We start from the raw sequence: 11,247 nt of genomic DNA, 5'->3' as shown, positions 1-11,247 counted from the left end.
CACTGTTTTATCTCAAGCAAGTAGAGAGAAGGAGAACACTTATGTCATGCTATACTTCCACCGTTCTAAGCGGGTAATAAAATCGAACTCCTGAAACATGCTCATATTTCTATCCTTCACATGCTTTTAGAGTGAATGCTTCAAAATATATGAAAGCAAAGAAAATTAGCATGCTGTATCATCCAACAGAGCCAAGCTCAAAGGCTCGGCAGAGAGGAAAACCGAAAGGAAACAGGGCACCGAAGAAGAGGGGGGAAGAAGGGGTACCTCTTTAATGCCAATGTAAAAGCACTGCAACACAAGAATTTACCTCAAAGAAATTCTCTCACAGAAATTCCCTTTCCAATCTCCTCACAGCCAAAATTTTTACTCTCCTCTTAGAAAACTTTTTCTCAACAACCCAAAAATCTGAAAAGAAACTATGCTTATATAGACAGAGAAGAGAGGGGAAGAGACAGAAGGTCACCCCTTGAACCCACGGCACTCAAATCGGGCCAAAGAAGAAAAGGACGCGCTCCCTGCCCACAGAAGGCAATGCTACCGAAACATCTCGGACCGAGCGGCAAGCCCAGTGGCAGCGAGGAAAGTATCAGGAAGAAAAGAGCGTTTGCCATTCAAGTGTACCAGGGAACAAACTTCCCAAAGTCAAACTACCACGAAAAGGAAAACCATAGCTCGGGGAGACTGGCACGGCTTCCGGAAGGAGGGCCGCGGCAGAAGGTGTCGGGCAAGGACGGATGAGAAGTCAACTTTCTCTCACGTGGAGGAGGAAGAGCTCGCTCGGCTCGAGACCGAGAAAGGGAAAGGCCAGGCGCGCGAACAGGAGAAGGAAGGGAGGCAGAGCTCGGGCGCGGAGAGTGGGGATTTAGGGCTTAAAGAGGAAATAAAAAGATAATCTGGTTTATATAAATTAATGTATATGTATATATATATATATATTAATTTATATGCGATCTATTCACGCGCGGCGTCGTAACAAAATGGGTGTCCTCCCTCATTCACGCGCGGCGTCATAACAAAATGGATGTCCTCCCCAGGCAAAATTGACTTTCCGGACGCGCCAGAGCAGTCTATTTTGTCATCCGGGGTCGCTCGGAGGACGTCGTCGACAATCGGGTCAAAAATGCGTCAAAATTCAAATCTCACAAAAATTTGACCCGCGATCGATCGTCTCAAAAAGTTTATTCGAGTCTTCGACAGGTAACGGTGCAAGCGATGCGAATTGTGGCGATCAGACGTGTCGACTCCGAATTGCGAAGTTTGTGCGCGCGGGAGTGCGAATTGTGCAGAAAGCCACCCTAAGGCTCAAAAAGATCCTATAGGAATTTCTTTCGGGTTTCCTCATGTCGGTTTCATCCTTCTAAGTGCTAGAAGTCGATACCACACACGCGAAACTCCAAAAGGGTACAGAAGCGGGTTGAATTTCTAAAACGAGGCGGGTCCCATTTCTAAGGTTCTAAGATAGTCAAAGGGAGATCTCTAAGGCTAGATTCTAAATCCTAAGAGGAGGACTAGACCTCACCAAAAATGAGGTCAACAGTTATTAAATAACATGAACTGGTCTATCATTTTTTGTACTAACACTAAGCATGCAAGCACAAAGACAGCAGGATAATCATATGTGCTACAAGTATTTACGCACCATCTTCAAAACCAGTTTCCACCCACAAAATCTTGAATAAATTAAAATAAAGGTATAAAACTACTACATATGAAAAAAGAAATTATTGTATGAGGAAACTTTAGAAATACAACATGTCATATCATGAACACTACTGAATGGTTAAATTACCTGCAGCCCTTCGAGCAAGAGCATAAGAATCATGCATTTGGTAGACCCACTCAGGCCAGAAAGACAATGAGGCCCTTGGAATCCGTCTTGAACCATCAATGGTTCCACAATTTATGCCACTAGCTTTTTCAACTGTTGTTGATTCTTTTGTCAAATCCAAGTCAGGCCTATAATGCTCCCCCACATTGCCAAACCTGTAATTCTGTCCTAACCGATGAGATTTACTCCTATGAGATTTTCTTGTGAGCTTACCATGTATGTATGAGAATTCTTCATCACTGCTGGAACATTCTCGAATTCTCTCATATCCACCAAAGGAATCATATCCTGACAAACAAAATTTCAACTCCATATCTGAATGATCACTACCATTGCTTGTACCGGACATACATTCCCAGTCATTATCAGTTAGCATTTTATTATGTAACTGCAAAGGGGAAAAGCCTGACACCTTTGCAGAAGGGTGGTGACGTTTCCTAAAGTCAGTTACAGAAGCTAACTGTGCAATGGCATCCTTTGGTGTTTTTAGAGGAGTATCTTCCTTAATGATCTGGACTTCAGCACATGGCTATTGAGAAATATGCAAGAACCATTAGCGTCCCATCATCTCAACAAATGGCCACAATGTTTAACATAATATATATCTCACCACTCCTTCCACATCTATCCAAGAGCGTCTCAGGCGAAACCGCTGCTGACCACGAGCAACCACGTTCAAAGAACCATCATCTAAGCGGCGGTATTGTCTTATCTAGAAAATTACACTGCAAATATTCAGTTAGGTTAAAAAATGAAACAATCATAACGTAATTAACGGGAACCACTCTCCCTTAACTACTGCATTTTGGCGTGCACTCATTTTGATGAACAGAATGGATCAAGTGAACAAAGCATCTATCTTTGACATTCAAAAAAACATGTTCATGAGCAAATTATGGACCGGATAAATTCGTAATGATTCTCACATTGGGTCACTCTGAATATTTTGCTAAACCTGTGAAGGTAGAAAATGTAAAAGCATGGTAGTTTAGCAACGTAAGTATCTTCAATAATTTCTACAATGCAAGAAGGATTGCCACAGGCCAGATAGAGGCCTGCACTTTAGCACCTCAGTGCCGTAGAAAAGTGCATGGAACTACACAGCAACACCAAACACATATTATACAAAGCTAGTTATATTTACAATAACTACAGCAAAGTTCATGGATTATTTCTAGTAAGATAGCTCTTCCTAAAATCATGGTGCTGGATTTAGCAAGAGATCAACTACTCGATATCAAAGTGCCTAGGCATGCATTTTTTAAATCAGTTGATTCAGCCATTAGATGAGCAAGAGCTGCAATGTTTTGGGGAGTTCTGACAGACTGCTCAAATCAATGCTCATGGTACTCGATGCACTCAAGCAAGAAGAGCAGCAAAAGCTGCTTTTCTGATCAGGTAAGTAAAAAAAGTAGCACTGTCACGAGCCCAAACCCAGCAAGTTTGTAGCGCGACGATGAATGGCATGGCATCATGCATGAATCACTGCTTCAAAAAGGCCATTATGAATAGTTTGGATCAAAACCCATATAAAAAATAAATACAAAACTGACTGAATACTTCTGACAGCAAAAATGGAAAAGAAAATAAAAGTACTGGAATCTAATAGAGAAATCCAGGGATAGAAGAGGATCCAAGTATGTTTACCCAGCACAATCAGAGAGTCATGCGAAGAAATGAAGTTAAAATTTAACACAAGAAAAATAGGAGAGAAATACTGTCTTTGACATGCAAAAGAAGAGAAGAGCAAACTGAGGCAGAGTAGAATTGGGGGAGAAATGAGATTAAGATATAGTTCAATTGAAAGGAAAAATTAAAGAAGATTAGACAAAAAAAAAAAAAAAAAATGGGGGGAAAAAGAAGATTCATGGATGAACAATAGATAGTGCAAACAGGAAAACTGATCATGAGCACTTATTGTGCCTAGAATTAAAATTAATTTAAATATAATTAAGATAAAAATCTTATGTTTATGTAAAGTTCAACTCAACTTTACAAAACCAAGTCTGAAAGCTGACCAAGTTTCTAAATGAACAGTATCGATAAGAAGCAATCTAACTGACAACTTTCACTGGATGATATGAACTATGTTAGAACTAATAGTGGTGATTAATTAATTCGGAAATAGGACAAACTCATGCAAGCACAGAGAAGGAAAAAAAGAAGAAAATAAAAAATAAAAAAAAGGAACAATGCACAAAATACAAAGGAATTTTATAAAAGTTAAACCTAATAAATAGCAATGTCCTATTGCCATTCCTATGGATTTCACTATGATTGATTGTGGAGATTATTGCCCTAATTTCAAAAAGATGCATAGAAAAGTAACCTGTGAACCACAACTAAGTTTTTATAGCATTTTTTTTTGTGAGGAAAAAATTAGGCTCTAAAAGTTAACAGTATCACACTTGATGACTAATCTATCATCACATCTCCACTGCACATATAATAAGTCCCCAGTCTTAGTGAATAAGTTCAGTTGTGTGGGCTCCAAAAATTTTGACCGCTCCCTAGAGACTCTGCATTTATTTTATTTTTGATTTGTTGAAGACGGGCTGAATTATAGATAAGACATTATCTAGAGATTTTGCCCTCATTTTGTGAGGAATTTTTTATCTAGGGTTCGAGGATTCAAACAGGCGCTAGCCCAAATGATTAAATCCCCCTCCCAATAACGGTAAAACACTTTTAATTAAGGCAATTCATTAATAATTCAATGTTCACCATATAATGGTAGCAGACTTAGAATTTTAAATTGTAAAATTTATCACTTGAAGCTTAAAATGGATGGTGGGGGAATGAAGACGAAACACAATCAAGATCCTATGATTCTGTCATCTCGGGACGTCATGGTCTTTAATCTTCTTAGTCAAAGTAGATAGTCGACCAAACAATAACAACAACAACAACAACAAAGCCTTAATCCCACTACGTGGGGTCGGCTACATGAATCCTTTTTCTCCATTGCGTCCTATTTAGTGTCATATTTTCATTTAGTTCTAGTAAATTAAGATCATTTTTAATACAATAAGCCCAAGTCTTCCTAGGTCTACCTCTGCCTTTCTTAACACAAGTCGAATTTAAAACATCTACTCTCCTAATCGGATCATCTAATGGTCGACGTTTAATATGACCAAACCATCTAAGACGACTTTCTCTAATTTTGTCTGTCACAGGAGCTACACCAACCCTATCACGAATATATTCATTCCACATTTTGTCTCTAAGTGTAAAGGTAAAGCCACTCATCCACCTAATCATTCTCATCTCGGCAACACAACTTATTATTATGCTTCTCTTTTAAAGGCCAAGATTCAGCGCCATAGAGCATTGCAGGTCTTATCACCGTCTTATAAAATTTTCCTTTCAGTCTTAGCGGTACATGTAGTCGACCCAACCAGACAGAAAAATTCTTATCAGCAGCCATGAGAGATCCTTGTAAATCTTGGGTGGATAATTATCTAAAAGGATAAATTTAAGTTGACCTTAGCTAACAAACGGCTTTGTGTCAATCAATTGTACCCTTATGATTCACAACTCAAATGGTAGAAAGTTATTGAAAAACATACGGGTTGCGGTCGTGACCGCAATATAATGGTGCTATTTGGCGATAATCAACCGGTCAAAAGGCTTTGATCGTAACCGTTATTTTGTGGGGTAATTTGACTGTGAAATCACGCGGGCAGAATACTAGGGCTACAACTTGATTGGCATGTGATTACTTTGATTGTGAATATAGAGATACATTTAATATGACAATAGCCCTTTATGAGCTGAAGTCAATCAGAAATTTGTCACCCTCGACAAACTATTGTGAAGAGCGAATGAATTTTGTTTTTAGCTTTAAAGTGATTGAATTTACTTAAATATTAATTGATTATTTTGAAAATCTTGATTTAAAAAAGTGACCGCTCCGGTTAAAATATTCTATCAACTCGGCTATCATCGGGGAGTTAAGTATTTTAAGACTTACATTTGAAGGGAGGTATTTAGATTTTTAGAGTATGAGTTCTGATGACCCTGTCTTTACAAGGAGGAGGATTGAACCAGATGATTTAGACTTGTAAATTTTTATCTTAAGTTTTAGATGTTTATTTTGAAGTTATTAGACTCATCAACTCCAGTCATTGTAAGGAGAAGGATCAGACAAGTTGGGCGGGACTTAAAACTCCATCTTAAAGACAAGACAACCTGATTAGCGAGCACAACATTCTCGAACCTAATATTTGAGCATTCTATATATTTGCTGGAGCATATGCAGGCTTTAATTTCATTGATTTTAGTAACTTCAAGAATTTGGAGACTTTGAAGACTTGTGTAACCTTTAAACTATAGTTAGGATTTACAATTTATGTCTAGAGATTTTCAAATCATGTATATGACTTTTATCTATATGAATCTCTTAAGGCATAAACAATTTAGAGAGTACAAACTAAGTCTAAAAATATTTTCCTATATTCCAAATTATTGACATAAAGCTTATATAAACTTTAAATACTTTAGCTATTTTGAAACTATAAGTTTTTTATTTAGAAATTATCGCATGTAATGTTACACCTTCGGGCTTTAATGGGGACCGCCTTCTGTTCGTTATTAGGTGTATTGTGAATTTGGTGGCAGTGATGATTAATTTCAAATTTTAAGGAAACTCCATATTTGAATTACTCTTCGCCAATATGAGCCTAAATTCAAAAAATTCAAGTTTGAATTGATTTCCAATCTCCAGGAACCTAAGTATGAATAGCTCAATTTCAAAATATTTTTAAGTATTCCGAGCTTAAATTTTAAATTCCAGTTTTAATATTTTTTCAGCCTTGAAAGTTTATGTTTTAAAAGTCACAACTTTAAAACTTATAAAATCTTATGAGTCTAAATATTTAAAAACCAGGTCCCATATATTTTAAACCCTAAAAGCCTAAATTATAAAATCTTGAATTTCAAAATTACTTAAAAACTCAAATGATTCATATTCTATTTTATTTCTTAAGTTCGAAAATTCCAAAATTTTAACTTATTTACAAGTCCAAATGTAAATTTTAAGGGATACAGGAAATGCCAACTCCAGTTTAGGGGATACAAAAGAATGTCAGCCTTACCAATTGCCTTAAAAGACGCACACGTCAGTTTCATGAGACACTCTGAGGAGCAAAAATATAAATTTAACCCAAGATCTTAAGAACGCAGCAACAACCTTCAATGTATTTGCACAAAAGGTTAGATCGCAACCAGCATTTCCCGAACGGTACTCGATTTTCCCTCGGATGGATGTTTTAAAATCCTAATTTTAAAAGGTTTTCCAAATGAGTATTGTCACATGATTCCTTGAATTAGGCTAGATGTTGTTTGGGATCGTCATGGTCATTAAAAGTTTTAAATTTGGGTATTGAATAGCCCTTTGGATAAGGGACTTCATCATACTCAACTGAATAAGGGCAGCCTTTACTCACCAGCTTCTCAGCCAATTCTAAGGCTATTAAAGCCTTGATCTTTTCATTGATCAATGTTTCGAGCTACACCGTTGTCACAAACTTGGATGTATTGACAATATTTTGAGTTATAGGTTGACGGGTCACCTGATTCATCTCATTTCTCTCTATAGAGATGCCTCATACATCTGAAGTTTGTGGCACTGGTTTGATAGCGGAGTTAGCAGCAACGCTGCTAGGTGCTTGATGGTTGTTTGGCACGACAAATGTAAGGACTGTCGGAGCATTTCTTTGCATCAACTCCATCATGACAATCATCTACGTCATCATTTCATTCATATTACTATTGAGCTGAGATATTTCTTTATCTTTAGCTCTTAATTGACATCACATTTGTTTTTGTTCTCGCTAAAGCAACTGTATCGATAAGAATAGTTTCTTCATCCCTTAATTCTTCTACCAACTCAACTTCTGATGAAGAACTATCATGCTCTTCTTGTTTTTCTAGTTGAGCAGTAGGTTGAATTGTGTGTCATCGAGTCTGGTAGAAGCGAGGGTCTGGTTAGTCCTTGACATTATCTAGCATATAAACCACTTCTACCTCCATTGTATCTTCACTATTATTGTCCACTTCTTGCACTCTAATCTCCGAGCGATGATTTCAGTAAATATCGAGCTCAAAGAGTGGAACAAATAATTTTTCAATTACAAGGCTTTGAGAGAGATGGATATCTTCTCCGAGAAAAGTTGATTGACGATGGAACTTATTAGAGGATTCTCTAATGTGTCGACCACCACGATATTCATTAAGTTGGGTTTCTTTTTTACAACTCATTCTTGATTGATAACCGATCTCTGGGAATGCACATTGGATGTCATGTTTTTTCTCATGAAGTTTTGACCTCCAAAAATCTTTACCTTTTCGTTGGGATCTTTCAGTGGTGGATTTCTAGACACTTTGTCCGAGTGTCATGCTCGAGGCTCACCGAGCGATCTGTAACGACTATTGTCAAGTCTTTTAGTCGGATTTTGATCCACCTTAATTATACTGGGTCTTCCATACTTCCTTTCATTAAACTCTTCTCCTTTGCCACTTTCAGAACCTTGTGCATTTGAGCAGACAAGGTTTCAAATTTTTTCTTTTCTTCATATAGTGGTTGGTGTTGTTGATTCCAGAAACACAGTTTAATATCACCAGTTTTAGGAGTTGCATTTAAGAAAGTGTATGTCCCATAGTTCGAGTCATATAGTGGTATGTGTTGTTAATCCTTTAATTCAACAAGGTTGTCGACCCAAACTGATAGAAGAATTCTTGTCAGCAGTCATGAATTGCATCATCCAAGAGATCCTTTTAGATCTGAGTGGATATTTGTTTAATATAACAAATTTAAGTCGACCTTAGCTAACAAAAAACCGTGTCAATCAATTGTACATTATGATTTACAACTCAAAGGGTAGAAAGTTGTAGGGTTGCGGTTGTGGCCATAATATAATGGTGTCATTTGGCAGCAAACATCAGGGCAGAGGACTCTGATTGTAACTATTATTTTGTGATGTCATTTGACAATGAAATCAAGCAAACAGAAGATTCAGGAAACGTCCTTACTAACATGCAATTACTTTGATTGTGAATGCAGATATATATTTTGTATGACAACAGCACTTTGTGAGCTGAAGTCATAAAAAATTTGTCACCATCGACAAACTATTGCGAATGGCATATGGACATTACTTTTAGCCTTTTAGTGATTAAATTTTACTTGTATAATAATTGGTTATTTTGAAAATCTTGATTTTAAAGATTGACCCATCCGATTGAAATATTCTATCAACCCGACCATCATCGAGGAGTTAAGCATTTGAAGACTTTTATATTTGAAGGCGGGCTTTTAGATTATTAGGTTATCAGTCATTTCGATTCTTGTCCTTATAAGGAGGGAAATCAGACCAGGTGATTTGACTTATAAATTCTTATTTTAGGATTTATACATTTATTTTGAAGTTACTAGAGTCATCAACTCCAATTCTTGCGAGAATGAACAAACTAGTTAAGTGATATTTACAACCATATCTTATAGACAAGACAACCCGATCATCTCGCGTAGCAGTCTCCAACCTAAAATTTGAGCGTTTTATAGATTGGTTAGAGCACATGCGGGCATTAATTTCATATATTTGTGCAACATTTAACTATAATTATGATTTTACAATTTAGGCCAAGTGATTTTAATATCATGTATATGACTTTTACCTATATGAATCTCTTAAGGCATACACAATTTAAGAGAGAGAAAAAAAAGTCAAAATTTTTCAAATATTCCAAATCATTACATTTGACTTAGGAATAACATGAAGCTTATATAGGCTTTAATGACTCAAGTTATTTTGAAGATATAAGTTTTTTATTTGGAAATTAACACATGCAATGTTATCTCTTCGGCCTTTAATGGGGACCGTCTTCTATTGGCTAACATTTTAAATGCAATGTTATCTCTTCGGGCTTTAATGGATGGGAATTTTAAAATCGCAATTTGAAAAAGTTTTCCAAATGAATCCACAGTTTTCCTCAACCGGTACATAATCTCTCCACCAACGGATACTCGCATTTCCTCAAATGAACATTTCAAAAATTGCCCCATTGCCCCAAAATTATACCTTCTCAACCGTGACAGCAACAATCGATAACAAAATAACATAGCATCACAACACGATCTTATACTTTTTTTACAACAATACACAGTAAAATAAAATCAAAGAGAAAAACAAATGTTAAACTCGCTCGGGTAGGAGAGGGGGTTAATGGGTCGAATTAGACTTAATAAGCAAAATAGACTCAATGGGTAGGGCTCGAACTTCGATTTTATGAACTGAGAAAGAGGCGGAAGAGGTAGATTACGATCGTCTGAAACAAAGAGAAGGGCTTTGGTTGGAGATTGCTCCACTAGGTGAATTCACGTGAAACAATGAAGAAGGCTTCGATTTTGTGGTAGGCTAGGGCAGAGCAGAACCAGCGAATGACTTCGACATAGGGAAGAACGTAAGTGCGGCGAGGTTTTGACAAGTTAAGGCAATTGAAGGCGTCACAGGTACAGTGGAAGGGGCGAGGAGGGTCGCGGCAGTGTGTAAGGGAGTAGAGAATCGAGCGTGGCCTAGAAGGCACAACAAATAATGTAACACTGTGTGAGGTAAATTTGACAGGGAAGTCAATGAGTTTTCTTAATTGAGAAGATTTAAATTGCTGTCAAAAGTGGAGAAGGCGGGGACATGAATTACACTTGACGACTGAGAGAAGAGATCGGCAAAGAAGATCGATCGCACAGAGAAGATCACGTGAATAGAGAAGGAGGTGATGGTTTCTGTGCAGGGAGGAAGGTTGATGCGGGTTAAGAGGCTCAACAGAGAGGGATCAGGGAAGTGAAGAAGGAGAAAGGTGGAACGACACTGTGAGTGTAAGATCAACAGGGAAGGAGCGACGAAGTAAAGAAAGATCATGTAGGTGCCGCTTAAGAAGAAGAATTCAGGATTTACATGCGACAACAGGGAGGAGAACGAGGATTGAAGACTGAATAGTGCAAATGAAATGGGGGAACGGTAACTTACGCTGCGTGGGTTTCAAACTAGAGAAGATGAATGAAGTAGGGAGAGGAGAGGGGGTACGGATTGCCAGAGAGGAAGTTTTCACACTGTTGCGGTTTCAAGTGGAGAACAAAAAAGGAGAGCAACGGAGAGATCGTACGATTGATAAAATAAGTTATGGGAGACTCCCTTTTAATTCAAATAGAAGCGCGAACAGTTAACGACATGAAAGTGGGAGCGAATGACTTAATATCAATTAAATTTAATTAAATCGAATTAAATCTAATTAATAATATTAATTAATTTTAATACTCTTTTAACGTCAACATCTGAAGTTTCAATTTTTCAATTGGAGCAATCTTTGTCAACATCAATTGGATTCAAGCTCTTAGGAATCATCCTAAAGGTTAAAAT

General features: G+C 37.3%; 1 protein-coding gene across 3 annotated transcripts in view; it reads right to left on the bottom strand.

Annotated features, from left to right (window-relative positions):
* The window catches only part of LOC110034109, a 62,610-nt gene that overhangs the window by 17,569 nt on the left and 33,794 nt on the right, over positions 1-11,247 (bottom strand). For all 3 annotated transcript variants that reach the window (XM_020738371.1, XM_020738372.1, XM_020738373.1), the window contains exons 6-7: positions 2,442-2,543; positions 1,793-2,360 (exon numbers count right to left, since the gene is read on the bottom strand). In XM_020738371.1, coding sequence (XP_020594030.1) covers positions 1,793-2,360; positions 2,442-2,543 — 670 coding nt within the window. The remainder of the gene's footprint in view (positions 1-1,792; positions 2,361-2,441; positions 2,544-11,247) is intronic.

The sequence above is a fragment of the Phalaenopsis equestris genome, unplaced genomic scaffold (genome assembly GCF_001263595.1).
Source record: "Phalaenopsis equestris unplaced genomic scaffold, ASM126359v1 Scaffold001345, whole genome shotgun sequence".
Lineage (NCBI taxonomy): Eukaryota > Viridiplantae > Streptophyta > Magnoliopsida > Asparagales > Orchidaceae > Phalaenopsis > Phalaenopsis equestris.
This window is presented reverse-complemented; position numbering and strand designations above follow the sequence as displayed.